The following is a 16930-nucleotide window of genomic DNA, read 5'->3' as shown; positions in this document are numbered from 1 at the left end:
AGTTACAAGTTGTAACTTGTAGTTTATTATGAAATGGGCCCCAGGCTGCGGCCTTCGAATTGGCAAAGTCGCAAGTGGTGCTGAAACAGCTGTTTAATTTGGCAGCAGCTAATGGTATTTGTGTATTTACGAAAGCTTGGTTACTGGACTATGACAATATTGACTCCACTTTAAAATTACAAAAATTTATTTTCTATTTAAATATTGTTTTTCTTTTCAATTCTATATGTTTTATTTTCAATAAATTAATATTGCACTTGCAACGTTGCCACTTCGAAGGCCGCGGCCTGGAGTTAACAGCGGCAGTGGTGCAACAAATTCTTGACCAGGCACTGTGGGTGTGTAATTATAACTATAAGACTGAGGCCCCTACACATTTAATCCATGGTTATGAGATCTCATAACCTCGATGTCTTAACAACTAGTCTGTCTGAAAGTCAACTTCTTCTTTTATGCTTCTTTTTATGTTTGTGTTCTTTTTTTTAATATCAAAACAAAAACAACATTGCCTTGTGTGTCTTCTGCTGAAGGTAAACCTAAACTTTAAACTTAACTTATACATTTTAAACTTTAAAGCTCATCATAACACATAAGGTTAATCATAATTTAATCATTATTAGGTTCGTTTGAGAAATTAACTCCTTAGAGGTAAGTGTTAAACTAGTATTAACACGTTCTCTACCAATCATCACACTCATTTAGTCATTTGTATGTGAGGGCTGAGTATAGTGAGTAGCCTATAGATGGTAGCTAATGTTTTCTTACTGCCCAAGTTCTAGATTCAATGAGGAGTATGTTTTGTCTATGATTCAATTTAGCAAATTCAACTTTTTAGGGTTAAAAATTAAACTCTCCAGTTTTGTTGTAACTTAGATACAAAAACTGGGGTACAGTTTCTTAACTGGGCTATGCTAGGCTATTATTGATTGAAACTATTAAATTGAAAAAATTTGATTGGTAATCAATATTTTTAAATGCATTTATTGTTGAATAAAACTATCCTAACCTAACCTAACCAACCAAACTTGCTGATGATGAAAAAATCGCATGAAGGTTTACTAATGGAATCGATAGTTTCAATCGATATTAGCCTACCCAGCATAGCCCAGTTAAGAAACTGTACCCAAAAACTGTTTCTCCCTCTATTTTCTATTCACTTTATCTTATTTTACAAATGTTTAGGTTCAAGTCAATGACTCTAGTGTAGGCGATGAACTGATGAGCATCGTAGTTCAACCATTGATGTCAGCGATTGATGTACCTGATAACATCGTGGCGAAAACATCAAAAACATCATCACGTTTTAGGGGCTAAAACATTGATGTTAATTGATGTTTTTTTTTTTTTTTTTTTTTTTTTTTTTAGGCCTATCTGTTTTCTGTATTGCCTCATATAAAACCCTATTGACTTAAGTCACTAACTACTTTACTAAGTATCATTGATTAAACACTCCCTTGCTTTGGTGAGTCTATCTATGTTAGACGTTCTAGATTAGCAGTTTTTATTTCACATTTGCAAGACAAAATAAATATTGGTAAGTTAGTAATTGATTGTGCTGGAGTGCAGGAGTACTGCCACTGAATTTATTACAAATAACTTATGAAATTGATTTTTAGGTAGAAATTTTGAACAAACACTTCACAAAAAAAAATAGATAGTAAGTTAGTTATCTCACTTACTCTACACTTTTTAAGTCTAGTCAAGACCCCACTATTTTGGGTCTTGGTCTAGTCCAGTTTGCGAAAATTTTTTATTCAATATTTCATCAGCCTTTCAATAGAATAAATTGTAAAAGCAAAAATTCAAATTCCTGTTAAGACCAACATTTAAATTTTCATAAAAACTAACTTGATACAATTCTACGGGAAACATCTATATTTCAATACTTGGCCAAAAACATCGATGTTCGATCAAAAATCGATGCAGATTACATCGAACATGGATAGAAAAATATTGATGTTTCGAAAACATCGACTATTGATGCTCATCCCCACTCTAGTGGGGCAACAGAAAAAAATCTGAATTTGATTAAACTAGATGCACCTTTACAATGTTAGGCCTAAACCATTGTAAAAGTTTCACTCTTATTATTACCCCTCCGTCGGTCGCACCTATTTTTTAACACAACTGGTCTTACTAGATATCTCTCAGAGTCAGCATTTTTCCTTAAACATTTTTTTGAGTAGGTACTTTAGACATATATTTCCCCCCTAATTTTTATTTACTTTATATAACAACTCTTGACCTAAGTTAGTTATAGACTTCATACATATTTCACACCCAGGGCCGTCCCTAGAGTTGGCGGTGCCCGGAGCAAACGTGGTCGTGGCGCCCCCTCTCCCCACAAGTAGTAATTGCATTCGCATATTTTTAATACTATGTTAATACAAATAGCCGCGGAACGGCGCCCCCTCAGCCACGGCTGGGGCAGGTTGCCCCCCCCCCCCTTAGGACGGCCCTGTTCACACCGTCTAAGCATTTCTCAATTACAGTAGAACTCCAACTAACCGAATATCCGAATCGCTTATTTCAACAATTTAAAAAATGTAAAGTTACAGTAATAATAAGTTTCGCAAAATATCAAAGAATTGTTGCTAAACAAATTTAGCCAAACTGTATAATTTAGGACTTTTATGGAACACTATTAGGCCCCCCCTAACTTAATAACATGTACAGAACACTTGTGCTATGAGCATTGTAAAATGTAAAAATGTTCTGATTTAATTTATTATTACCTAATTAAAAGTTCATTTAGTACCGAAAATGAGGATTTTTCTTGGAAATTCCCGGAATTCCTGTAAAACTCCAATTATCCGAATTGGGTCTGGTCCCAATTGATTCGGATAGTAGGAGTTCTACTGCAGTAAGTTTAAAACAAATTTCTCAGACCATACACATTCCATTAGATACAGTGCGACCATGCCCGTCACTGTATGTAAAATTAAACTCAACGTTTTCTTTGCAGGGTGAAAACAGTTTTATTTATTTCTATATTTATTGGAATTACCTAGTTTGTGTATGATATAATATCATATAAAAACAAGACCAGTCCCGTTTTTATTTTGAAATACATCACAAAATAAAAACGGGACAGGTCGCACTGTATCTATCAGATACAATAAAGCAAAAAAAGGCATGTGTGCACGAGACAACGCAAACAATGATACTGAGGTGTGAAGGGGAAGAGGAGGAAGCAGCACAGTGGCCAAGACAGGTTTTGAGGCAATTTTTCATGTTGTGGTATCTAATAGATAAGGTGCGACTGACGGTTAAGATCCTGAACCAAGTTATAAATTTTCAAATTTCAACAAAAAAATGTCTTTATTAAATAATACTGTATTAGTTTAAGGTCAACAAGAATAATGAAGTTCACTTGAAGGCACTTGTTAAATCAACGATTCACTTACTAGGCAGTTTTAACTGTATGTTGTGTACTCAAATAAGTGAGATTCGAGGATGATTCAGTGTGAATGCTTTGCACGGGTCAGCTATAGTTCGGCCGCTTAGAAAGCGACCTCCTCCAGCATTGGTTTAGCATTAGCGCGCAGGTCGTTTTCTAAGCGGCCGAACTATAGTTGTAACTTATTTAGAAAGAAGATTTAATTGTTTTTTTTTCACTCTTCTAAGTCGGCGGACCTGAGATCTCGTGTACCTGGTTCTTGCTGTAGAATAAACCTAGGATGACCAAATCATCACTTCCCAAGAAAAAATTTTAATACTTGAGAACTACACATATTTCTTTGAGAGTTTATTTTGTAATCCTTTAGATTTAGCCTTCTAAAGACGTAATCATATAAAAACTCAAATAGATAACTTTTGTTTTTTAACTTTGTTTTTAATTTTAGCTCGACTGACTACTAAGAAAGATACTAAGAATTACTAAGATTTTATCTTTAAAGGTTAATGTAACATGTATTTCTGATTCCAGGAATTATCTGCTAACGTCTTTTTTCTGAAATAATGGCTGATAGGAACAAGATCCTTCTTGATGTTGATCCAACTCTTTTAGAAAACAATTTACTCCTGAAGGTACTGCTAAAATACTTACACACTTTAGTTTTCTGTCAGAAAAATATGCCTATTGTAAAATAGTTTATAAGTATTTAAGTTTATAAGTTTAAACGGTAATGCAACATAATTGAGAACTATCACCGATTTTACCACAATAAATTTTTTTTTAGGATGCACCTGATGACGATGACTTGGACAGTTTTATTTCCACTTTAAAGTCCAAAGGAGCCACTAATACGCCATGGAAATTAGTCAAACCAAACCCTGGTGAGTTAATATTGATTTATGTTCATTTTCAAAAGAAACTTTTTTAACATTTTGAATTGTCTTTTAAGAAATATCTCTTAAACCAATGTATATATACAGATGTATATATATGTATATATACAGGAGATGATGATGTCCCGTGACCGCAGAAGATGTCCAAGGTTTTTTTTTTGCCTCTGAAGATGCTCATGACTTCGCCGGGACTACTGATGCTATCAAGTTTGCCAAGACCGCAGAAGATGATCTTGATTTTTCCGTGACCGAGGAAGATGTTTAAGGATTTGTCAAGGTCGTGGATTTTGTTCATGTTTTTGCCGTGACTACTGAAGGTGTTCTCGATTTGACCGTGACTACTGAAGGTGTTAGGGGAGTAGGGAAGTAGCTATTACTATAGGTGGCACGGTAAGACCTGGAGCCGGCACCGATTACTAGAGGTCGTCCAGTGGTCGAAAACTCTACCAAAAATATGTACAGTAGAGTCCCGCAAACTCGGCGTAATGTGACCTGGAAGGGTGCCGAGTTTGTGAAATGTCGGGTTATCGGGAACTAGGGTTTAAAATAAAAACAATACAATTTTTAATCCTTTTACCTGCCTTCTTTATATATATTTATACTACAAGTCAGTGTTAAGTCATCAGATATATTACAACAAATCCTTGGTACGAGTTGCGAGTGATTTAACTTGAGCTGGTTTGAGTCCATGTTGAACTCGGACTCAAATAATCACTAATTTTCTGAGCCAGGTGATGGCCGAGTTATCCAGACTGCCGGGTTATCGAGTGCCGAGTTTGCGGGACTCTACTGTACCTATGTACATACTTCTCTATTTTTATCCCACTAATAAAACAAGTGATTGATTTTCTGATTATATTTTGTTGTTATTTCGTCACCAGCATGGCAACCCATAAGGCCCGTGTTAATTTTTAAAATTTTAAATTAATTTTTTGTGTTTATTGTTTAGCCTATTTTAATTTATAAAGATATAACTGCATATCTACAGGAAAATATCTGTGTAACAATATGCATAGATTTTCCCTGCGATGTACACGAGCTGGGTTTAAAGAAATATGCTTGCCTATTAATATATAGATTTTTCTACAGGATACTTCTTTGTCAGTTTTTCATCTTCAACCTTCTAACTTAAACCTTAATAGCATTCCATGACGAACAATATTTGATGTAATATAGGCATTCATAGAAGTAGTATATATAACTCTAGGATATATGATAAGTTCATGATAAATTACACTTACAGATTTAGTAGCCTGCTTACAAATTTTTCAACAGGTTTTGTGGTAAAAACCCGGTCAGAGAGTGGTGAGAAGATTTTCCTCAACATTTGTCACACGGAAGACATTCCTCCACCACGAGATTTGAGTGATGCAGAACTTATAAAGATTCTTGAGTCTGAGGAACCCTCGAGCTACCGGCTACCAATGAGCATCGGAGATTTACACCAAGAATCTGACAAATGTAAGTTCTAAACTTGGTATCAGAAACCCCTTCAAAACTAATTGAAGCATTGGTAGTAGCTGGCATAAATTTGTGGTTGTCTTTCTATGGTCTAGTTCTTTGTCACTTTATCACACTTTTGGTACGGTAACGAAACTGAGGCTTATTTCACTCTAGATAAGGATGGAAGGAGATAGCTTTGTTATTGATTAACACGGTCGCTGCTACGGACGTTACGGAATGTCAACCGGGCCAGGGCGCCAGGAGCTTGGAACGTTCCGGAACGTCACCGTTCATTGTTGTTTAATGTTTCCATGGATCAGCCAGCACGTCACGAGCATCCTATATTTCTTTGCAGCTCGTGGGGACGTACTTTTCTGACAATAAAAAATATAGTTTCCCAAAATCACCACCAGGGTCGTTTATAACAGGGCTTTGTCCCACCTATTTCCTGCTAGATAGCGACACTGCTTTACCGACTGCAACCTGGGTAGTGCTGCTATCTATCAGAATCACTTAGTACTATGTCCAAAGCCAGTTTTATTGTAGAACATTGCCATCCAGTATAACTAAGGTTGTTTTTACTGTAATTCAGTGTATCGGCGGTAATGTTATACGCAGCGGCGAGCGTTAGTTCAGCTCTTGGCGCCGTCCTGGCATTTAGCGGTCAGCAGCGAACGTGTTAATATCAGTTATCTATTGCTACAACAAAACTGAAACAAATTAAAATAAATTGGAAAACTAGCTAGTGTAGAGGATCTGTCTATTGTGTATTTAAAAATAAGTGATCAAAAATCAAATTGTCTTTATTACAGCTGGAGCTCCATGTTTGGTGTATGACATCGCCATTAATACAACATTCTTCCACAAGGTGGAAACTAATCAGCTGTTCCGTTCGTTTCTCCTCACTGTGGTGCTGGGGGGAGTTGGGGACAAGTACAAGAAAGAAATAGATACCAATGGTAAGGTGTATTATGCTTGAGTCATAGATGTCAATCCAGATTTATTATATACTGATTACAGTACATACTTACATATACAATGTGCATGGTTTTTAGTTTCACCACCAGATGATAAAAGTAAAACTACAGTACCCAAAATCAAAATTACAAGACAGAAGAAAAAGAAGAAAGTAAAATTAATTCATTTTATGTGGCGATGCACAGGAGCTGAGAAAAACGGTTTTTAATAAACATGCTTGTCTATTAATATATAGAATTAGCCTCTTATTAAATCTCTATGAGAAAAGTTTAACTGCCATTTTTGACCCAACTAATATAAATATTTTCAAAATACAAATAAAACGTGCATATAGGACCGATAACCTTTCTTTTGGTACAACCCGCGCGTAATTCGGTCCAGCAGTATGGTCAGGCTAGCTGTCATAAGTTTTGCAAAAGTTTTTTAATAAGATAAAAACAACAAACAATTTCAAATGAGTGTGTAGATAAAACCGCAATCTTCTCTTTTAGCGAATTTCCCCTATAGGGAATAAGCTATTACCATAGGTCTCATAGTAAGACCTGGACCCAGGACGGATTTACATTTTTGTTTTGAGGTCCCCAGAGGCCAAAAACACCATCCGTTAGAATTCATATATATATATGTGTGTGTGTGTGTGTCCGTTGGCACGATAACCCGAGCAAAGATGATCCGATTTTGATGAAATTTGCTATAAACGGGCAAACCTAAATTTATTCAAATGGGTTCGCGAATCAGCATGATCAGACTATGGGAATGGGGTTCTATGGTGTAAAAATTTGTTTTTCCTAGCCCAGGGTTGCCACCCTGGTGGCGACCCCAATATTTATTGTTAAGGGAATTTATTGTTAGGGGAAAATCGGGACATGCCCCCCTCCATATGGATTAACATAGGCTTAAATACGGGCATAAGAAACCAAAGTCGGGATTGTCCCGACAGAATCGGGATGGGTGGCAACCCTGGCCTAACCGGCTTGTCTATGGAAATTTTTTAATGACATTTGGATAATTTATTTACTTTATACTAAGCTATCAATATTTCAATAAAAAAACACTTCTAATTATCTTCTTTGTATCAGCAAACTCATTCAAATAAATAATATAATAATAGGAAATAAATCTGACAATTTTAAAGGAATAATTTATCGGGATTCATGCCAGGTAAATGGAAATTCATTTTGTCTGCAGGTTTGCACACGGTAACCAGGTTTGTAAACACATCAAGTATTGTTGTAAGACGATTTTTAACATATCTGTACCGGTATGTAAAATGTTTTTACTACAAGACGACAAATGATTTTCTTTTGTTAGATTAAAATGTCTTTGTTGAACCTTCAGTTAACTTTTTGTTTGTTTTTTATATGATGAATTAATAGCATTACATTAAACATAATAGCTATTAAAAAACAGTCTACTTTGATGGTAGTTGAAGGTCTCATGTGCATTTAAAGAAAGTGTCATTTTTCAGATTATGTAATTTTGAAAAACCGCAAAGTTATGGGGTCCTTACAACACCACCGAATAGAACAGAGAGCGGTTGCTACCACTCCTAGGAAACTATTGATAGAGGAGGTGAAGACGGAGTTTACCAAAGACAAGCCTAGGTTCAGGATCATCAGGGAACCACCTGTAGGCATCCCAGAAGTTCTCACTGTACAAGTTCACATTAAAGATGCTGTAAGTATTTGCAAATTCAAATTACGAGGTGTTAAAGAATTGTATTTCTAGTTGTAATTGCTAGAGTGAGATTTTTGTATGAAAAAAATTAGCACAAGCAGTTGAAGTGATTTCATAATGTTTTTGTAGTAATGTATGGATGGACAAGAGGTTCTACCCGCGAATCCACGGGTGTACAGAAGCCACCATTAAATTAATTTAATCAACTTTGACTTTATATTTAATTTAAAGGGGCCAAGTTTGAGAAGTTGTCATCTGGAAGGATGTTAAAAGCAGTGGAACCTTCATACCTTACATCCTAAGGTGGCCGAGGTGTGTAAGGTTTTATCTGAACTCGCCGCTCTCTTTCACGACGTCTTTAATACTTAAATACTTTTCAATGAAATGGTGACCTGTTAAAGATCGGTGACAACCTCTTAGAACGAACAACATACATAGTTTGTTATTCTCATATTCATCGTGTTTCAAACACCTTTAATCACTCACTTGTATCAAACGGCTAGAAATAGCTTCAGGCCCAGCGCACACGGTGTGACTGTTTTACAACTACAGTTGCGTCTATTGTGCAATCAATTGAGTGTTAATTAAGTGCAGTTACGTTGTTTTAAGGCCTTAAGTGCGCATACTACGTCAGACTCAGACGAAGTGACATTATTAGCTATTATCAATACCAAAGACAGCAAAGGGTACTGAGAGAGCATTGGGTTCACCCTTATTTGAGCAAGAATGTTATTAATAGGCTGTTTGTATCAGCTAGAGCTAGTCAGATAGGAAATTCACTAAAAACACTATACGGCCGTCAAAATATCACCAAAATACCACCAAACACCACAAAAACACCCCGTGGTCTCGTGCAACTGAAGTTTGCAACGTAACTGCAACCAGGGCCGTCCCTAGGGTTAGCGGCGCCCAGGGCAAATGTGGTCGTGGCGCCCCCCCCCCCCAGGAATAGTCGCATTCACATATATTAATACTATGTTAATTAGGGATAGACGGGATTGAATTTTTAATTCGGGACGGGATTTTTCCTGTGCATAAAAAGAAAGTCTTGAGTATTGCAGTTACCAAAAAAGACAAACAAAATCAATTTTACCATTTGTGGCACTGATCTATCAAAAGCAAAAAAGGGTAAAAATTTACAGGCATAGAAACTTGTGACTCGCGGTCGAAATGTCTCACGATCACAGCGTGATCGTCGTTATGACTCGCAGTCACGGTGTTATCATCGGTATGACTCGCGGTCACAGCGTTATCATCGGTATGACTCGAGGTCAGGGCGTTATCATCGGTATGACTCGCGGTCACAGTGGAATCGTCGGTATGACTCGCGGTCATGGCGGAATCGTTGGTATATACGACTCGCGGTTACGGTGAAATTGTCGGTATGACTCGCGGTCACGGCGAAATCGTTGATATGACTCGCGGTCACGGTGCGATTGTCAAAATGACTTCGGCTCCTGCGTTCGTGGAATTACCGTGAACATCTCTCGCGATAGCAGCGTCATTTTCACTCGCGAAGCGTCGAAATTGCCGATGATGGGATCAAATCCCGTCCCGAAAAATTCCAGAATCAAATTAAATCCCGTCTCGAAAATCGGGAATATTTTTTTCCCGAAATTTCGGGACCCGTGCGTTGATACCAGTAGCCGCCGCATGGCGCCCCCTTAGCCGCGGCGCCGCGGCTGGTTGCCCCCCCCCTTCGGACGGCCCTGACTGCAACGTCGGGCCCACGGTTGTATGTGACTGATTTCAAACGTTTTTTGAAATTGCATACAACCAGTTGCGTCGTGTGCGCCTCCCCATTGCAATAAATTCCCGAGGTCACAAAACAGTTGCACGCGCAACTGGTTTGCAATGACAGTTGTAAAACAGTCACACCGTGTGCGCTGGGCCTCACTGTCCATTCACTGCACCTCTTTTAAGAACATAAAAGTAAATAATAAAATAAGTAAACAAAAATGTAAACAAACAAACTATATTGTCAATTGCATTGACCAGCTGTTGTTCACTAAATTAATCGAATAACGTTAACGTTACCTTCCAATACATGCAAGGTGTAGCCCTTTGGAAATCAGCCTGTGGGGCAGGGCACTTAAGCAGTTCGTCCATATCAATACTTTTCGGCAAATCTACACACTCTAAGCTTCATTTTGATATGCCATATGCCTATATTTTTATTTGGTAAATGGCCTTAACCATTTACATAAAAATTGATTGTATCACTTTAATAATATAATAGATTGGGACTGTTATGCTGGCTTGAGGAGATATTTTAAAATAGTTAAATAACATAGAAAAATGATAGAAACTTAAATATAGCTTGCTTTGAAACATATGTTTAAAAAGTAATTTATCTATAAACTAAACGTACAGTGTACCATGTTGTTTTCTATTATGCAAAGTGAAACAGAATTATGGGGTGCAACCTAGTTCAAAAACTTTTTTTTTTATCTTAAAAAACTTAAGAGTTGTATTTATTTTACTATAAAGAACATCATGAACCTTTATTTGCTGGATAAGATTCTGACTATACCTTCACTTTTTACATGGAAAATTAGGGTGAATCTGAGCAGTAATTTCCAGAATACTAAAATAATTTGCTCATAAGTATCATAGATCAAAAAAAAACTCCTTTAGTAGAGTTTACATCCTTATGGATCAGCTAAAGACAATTTTATTGTTAGGTCCGCCCGGTGCGCTGTAGAGGTCGTGTTTTGTTTTTAATTTGTTTCTTGTTATTTCAGTAATTTAAAACCTCGTTTAACTAAATAAAACGATCTAATAACTAGGGTTGCTTTCAGAGAGGTGAAAGCCAGTTGAGCGGAACAAACGTGATTTGATATATGTATAAGTAATTAAATGTAAAAAGGTCAATAGACGTACTATAGCTGGTTTTATTGATTAAAATTATAATAATTCAAATTTGTTTTTACTACATCTTGTTATTCAGATACCTCTTCCAGTCCAGAAGTGCATTATGGTAGTTTTGACCATGAAAATATTACAGTAGTTGGAATCTGATATTAAAATCCAAAAAGTAAAGTATAAAAAAGAGAAAGGTAATTTAACATTCAAATGCAACTGTAGCCTACAACAAAAAAACATTGGGCTACATTTTTCACCCTTACAATCGGTTAAAGTATTTAAGTATAAAAAAAAACAGTAACTATAAAAAAACGAGTATTAAAGTATAACAACAGGAGGGGAAATTTGACATTTAAATTCAACCGTGCAACATAAAATGGCTGAAATGTAGGCCTAAACATAAGTAATAAGTAAACATCGCATTCAGCTGATTTAAGTGAAAACAGAATAATAATAAGAAGGGAAGACATGCCTTAAATATACAATAGATAATATAATTAGAAATTAGTAGCCTACTTCTGGACAAGCCTTGACAATTATCCATACCGTGGTTAAAAGTGGACTTCTATAAGCCTAGGTAATTAATTTATTTACTTATTTTGTAACTGGACGTATGTATAGCCCGTGGCTTGGCAATCAAATAACAGTATTTATACAGGATAGGCTACTGTTATCAACATTTGAAATTACTGAATTGTTACCAAATTACTGTTTCACAAAATGCAGATTCCATTTTCAGCCGAGCCATTAAAATGAGGATTTGCCGAACAATTATTAATATTACAGAATAGTATTTAATGATATACAACTTTTCACATTTCATAAATTACATGTTAGTTTTGCTATGGTCAAAGGTCCAAATCCAAATGTTCTTTTCATTTGGTTTTTATGTAGTAATTTTCTAGAATCATTGACTTTATATAAAGACAATGCTAGAATACCGTAGATGGCTTGTTAATACCATAATGCAAGCATTTTTGTAATCGTTTCCCCGTTTAACCAACTATTCCAAAAGATAAAAATTATATGGTGCAACACAAATAAACAACCCGATCACCTACCTATAACCTACACTTTACCTTCCTAATCTAACCTTACTTCAAAACACTTAATACTCATAAACCACGAATACTCATAAACCCCGACCTACCTTCCCCACATGCCGAAATTAGATCAGTGTTCAATCTGCGTTTTATTAATAAGTGTAATAACTTAACTGCACCGTCGATGTAATTCAACATAATATAACCTGTGAGGTATTATCGGATTAAATATCGATTTCGATGCGGTTCGATATATAGATTCTGATTTCTAACATTGGCTGTTTCTAAATTCTAATCAGCTGGCAACACAAATAGGTCCCCAAGAAAGTAGTCACCGCGGTCCGTATCCCTCCGCTCCTTGTTTAATGTTTATGCTCCGCGCATTGAGAAAGTAGTTCCGTATATTTTCTCAATTTTCAGTGAATTCCGCGCCTTGAAAAAATGTTTTAACGGCATTTTCATGTTTATTAAAATCATAGGAATGTTTTAAAAACGTTTAAAAGGAAAGTCTAGAAAGGTAAAAAAATACCTTATGATTCTCTTGTTTACATTTTTCTTGTAAACAAAAAACTGTCATATGGCTACTTTAGTCCCATAAGCCTAATGTTAAAAATTGGAAATTTTAAGTTCGTTTTAAATTGCATTAGTATTACCTAATTGAAATTGGCTTGTTTAAAAACCATCTCACTATTAGTCTAAGTAATTTTGTTAAGTTTGGCTGAAATGCGTTCAGCCGTTATTGAGTGATGTTTCTCTAATTGTTGCATTGAAGTTGATCCCAAAGAGCTACGCTCAATAAACAATGACTAGTCCCCTAGTTATATAAACAAAAGGGAAAGCACGAATCATGAAATTAACCCTAAAATAATAAAATTTTGTCGACACTAACGATCAGCAGGGTTGGTACTAAATTTGGAAAACAAAATTCCCTGACTTTTCCAGGTTTTCCAGACCGATATTTAATTTTTCCAGGTATACCGCAAGTCGATATCGACCAATTAAAATCAAGAAAAATGTAAAATATTTAACTTATTTAATCAAAAACTTGTTACAAACTATGTACATATCGATTCCTCCCCTGTACCAATAAATAACTATCAATATAAATACCCCCCCCCCCCCCCCCGCAGCAAACCTGCAGACTTAGCGAATTTCCAATCAGGCAAGATTGGATTTACACTAAAACGTCTCCTTAAAAATATCACATTTATTCCCTATTTAAATATAATTAGTTTAACGAGTACTTAGGTTTGCTGCAACAGGGAGGGTAAAAAAGTGGTTTTTTTTATGTAAAATGTTAATAGGTACTGTAGTTTAGTAAGAAATTAATGTATTTTCCAAATTTGATCATAATATGTTCATAAACAAGAAACAAGCAAACTACAACAGTTGACTTATTCTCCATAAGAATAACATGGGAATTTTAAAGTTACAAATTTTTTGAATTTTCTCCGTAACCCTTAGGCGCATGATAACGCTTCAATATACTAAATTATTTGTTTCTTTAAGCTCTACATAGGTTTGGAAAGAAATTGTGAAATTTTGTGTTTTTAGGGTCAATAATGGGAAAAACCTATTTTTACCCCATAAAACCCCCCATAAACCCCCGTTCCCATAGTCCGATCATGCTGGTTCGCGAACTCATTCAAGTTTATCCTGCTTTACACTTTTAAACCAAATTTAATCAAAATCGGACAAAAATTACTCAAGTTATCGCGTTCACGGACACACACACACATATATATATATATATATATATATATATATAAATAAATCTATATATATATATATATACATACATAAAAATTGTAGCGAATGGTGTTTTTGGCCTCTGGGGACATCAAAATGAAAAAGTAAATCGGTACCGGGCCTAGGTCTTACCATGCCACCTACGGTAATAGCTTACTTCCCTATAGGGAAATTCGCTAAAATGTGCATCAGTGCTTATGTCGTTCTTTTTGCCATTAGTCATCACTCTAATAAAAACATGTTTAGGTGCAGAATGTAACATATCTGTAAAAAAGTAGTCTTTCAGGAGAAATTCCAGAATTTTTTCATAATTCCCTGACTTTTCCAGACCAACCAAATTCCCTGACTTTTCCAGGTTTTCCCTGACCGTACCAACCCTGGATCAGTGTCACCGGACATGAACTAGACACGAAAAAAATTTACAATGGAATTAGAAGTCTACTGTTGTTGGTTAGTCTATGTTAGTATTCAAACATAGATTAACCAACACAAGTAGACTTCTCATCCCATTGTAAATTATGAAGCACGTTTTTCGTGTCTAGTTCATGTACGGTGACACTGGGCGCTAGTGTCGACGAAACTTTGTTTCTATTATTTTAGGGTTAATTTCTTGATTTGTGCTTTACTGTTTGGTTGTATAACTAGGGGACAAGTTATTGTTTATGATTAGATCGTATTATTTGGTTAAACGAGGTTTTAAATGGATATAATAACGGGAAACAAATTGTAAACAAAACACGACCTCTTCATAAACCGTACAGAACTAGCAATAAAATTGTCTTCAGCTGTTCCATAAGGATGAGAAATCTACTAAGGGAGTATGTTTTATCTATGATTCAATGTGTTAACTTAACTCAAGCAAAAAATAACTTGCAACACAAGACATCAACTTTGCCTGCACACTGTACGAGAAATTTTGAAACTACAAAACAGTCTCCACCTGTTAATTTAAAATATAATAACAATACCTATATCAAAAATTGAAATGTGTTTAAAAAATACTTATTAGGTCTTAGAATAGCTGACAAGTAACGTTTCTGTGCATCACAGTTTCATGAAACTTAATTTGAAATTTGATGTATGTAACTTCAGTTAATACAAACATGCTTGATAGGAATTTTAAGCCAATTGATTGTTTCTCTGTTAAGTCTTAGACGGTTCGCTCAAACTGAATTGCTCTGTTTATGGGAACTAAAGTTGTAGGTTAAACAAAGTGTTGAATGTGGCTGTTTCTGTTGGTTACAGAGTTCAGGAAAGAAACTGCTGCTTGACGTGGGAGAAGACAGACTTGTGTTGCGTTCTGCCAAGTCTGGGTCATTGCTGGATATATTCCTGCCGTACTCTGTAGATCAGGACGGAACTTGTGCTCATTTTGACATCACCAATCAGGTAAGTACGAGGCTATTTTGAAATTAAGGAAGCTAGGCGAGCGCCGATTAAAAACTTTGAAAGACAGGCTTGTTTTCCTCTTCAGTGACTGTCTATCCGTCGCAGCGAAGTGTCATTGTGCTACCGATCCTTGCAATAGGCTACTCAAGGTAAGAATGTGTGCTGCAATTGAAAATCTCGCTAGTTTTGAGGAGCAGTCTGTAAAACATGTTTTGTTTAAAAGAGATGGGAGAACAAGCCACATAGAATACGTATACAATTACTTCCTATATCGATACTTAGCACTTGGCCTAGCGCGGGCAGTGTAGTGGGTAGGAGGGTGGAGGTAGGGATAAGACCAGACTGCAAACATTTCCGCTGCCTCACGGGGTTGACTCCTTGTATTATGTACTTGTGCACATTCATATGGGTCGCAAAGACAGTTGATGCAACCCGCATGACGGGACATATATTGTTCTAAACTAGATACTAGTATATGCCAAGTGCCAGCTTAGATGTCACGAGCTGTACACACACTCATGGGTCTCACATCAATGGATATTTTCTGCTTATTAAGTCTCTTGTCGATAATTAGTAGACTTTGGATGACGGGTAAAGTTTCCTTTGGGCACCGATGGATCCCATGTGCCAAAAATAATTATTGAATATCAAATTGGCAGGCAGTTCAATGAACTGTTATTAACAACTGTGATTAAAATCCGCGAGTTTCGTTTACTTTTGTTTAGCCAATACAATCTCATTTAATTTAATTACATGTTTTTTTACAGGTTTTGTCAGTGGAGTTACCAGTCATTAGTGTTGGAACTTGATGGAGATAGAGTTTAGAAATAAGTTAGTCAATGTAAACATTTTGTACAGTCCTAAAACAATGAAATAATAAAATTCAGATGATTTGTATATTGTTTTCCCCATTAACACGAATTTTTTATTCATATAGATAGACCATCTGTGTGACATTAAAGCCCCCCATACACTATCCAACATGTTGGTCGGACATGTCGGGATCCAACGTCTTGTCGAACATATTGGACGGTGTGTGGGTTCCGACCCGACATGCTCGACGGATATGTCAGGTCGGATGCTCGGTCCGATAGCACCACCCGACTCGAGCCGTCCGCCTGACATGTTGGACCCATCGATGTATAATACTCTACTACTACTATCGATTATACATCGATTTACTGTATTATGCATGGGAGTTATTATACAGCGATGGTTGGACCGTGTGTGGGACACCGTCGAACTGCTCGCCCAACTAGCCACAGTTTCCAGTTGACTTGTATTTAGTGAGTTGTGTGTGATAACCGTCCCATTTTCCCTAATGTAATTTAATGGTAATAAACAGTTCTGGTCAAAATTTATTTAACTCTACAGAGACCAGAAGGCGTTGTGTGATGTCAAAAGTAAACTCTATTGCAATAAACATGTGCGTAAAGAGGAGCACGATATTCTGATGGAAAAGTGCAAGGAACTGTATCCAGAGTGTGATTTAAAGT

The 16930-nt window shown here is 36.2% G+C and overlaps 1 protein-coding gene across 2 annotated transcripts; it reads left to right on the top strand.

The window, feature by feature from the left end:
* The first annotated feature begins 447 nt into the window (after positions 1-447).
* On the top strand, positions 448-16331 carry LOC128987145 (PIH1 domain-containing protein 1-like). Of its 2 annotated transcripts, none has more exons than XM_054407871.1 (8): positions 448-530; positions 3929-4029; positions 4182-4278; positions 5566-5751; positions 6546-6692; positions 8180-8388; positions 15291-15434; positions 16202-16331. In XM_054407871.1, exons 2-8 carry the CDS (start codon positions 3961-3963, stop codon positions 16241-16243), a joined length of 894 nt encoding a protein of 297 aa, XP_054263846.1. In that variant the 5' UTR covers positions 448-530; positions 3929-3960; the 3' UTR covers positions 16244-16331. The 2 variants fall into 2 exon arrangements, with proteins under 2 accessions (XP_054263846.1, XP_054263845.1); XM_054407870.1 differs by lacking the exon at positions 448-530 and adding an exon at positions 573-648.
* The last annotated feature ends 599 nt before the right edge of the window (positions 16332-16930 follow it).

This window comes from Macrosteles quadrilineatus, unplaced genomic scaffold (assembly GCF_028750875.1).
Source record: "Macrosteles quadrilineatus isolate MER2022 unplaced genomic scaffold, UCM_ALF_1.0 Scaffold_2__2_contigs__length_208266976, whole genome shotgun sequence".
NCBI lineage: Eukaryota > Metazoa > Arthropoda > Insecta > Hemiptera > Cicadellidae > Macrosteles > Macrosteles quadrilineatus.
Note: the sequence above shows the minus strand (reverse complement) of the source record. Positions and strands in the feature narration are given on the sequence as shown.

What these genes read in the sequence shown, in the direction of transcription:
- LOC128987145 (XM_054407871.1), top strand. Translation starts at nt 3,961, where the DNA reads ATGGCTGATAGGAACAAGATCCTTCTTGATGTTGATCCAACTCTTTTA. An exon ending in ACACCAAGAATCTGACAAAT is followed by an intron (nt 5,752 to 6,545) that starts GTAAGTTCTAAA and finishes TCTTTATTACAG; the next exon opens with CTGGAGCTCCATGTTTGGTG. An exon ending in AAGTTCACATTAAAGATGCT is followed by an intron (nt 8,389 to 15,290) that starts GTAAGTATTTGC and finishes TGTTGGTTACAG; the next exon opens with AGTTCAGGAAAGAAACTGCT.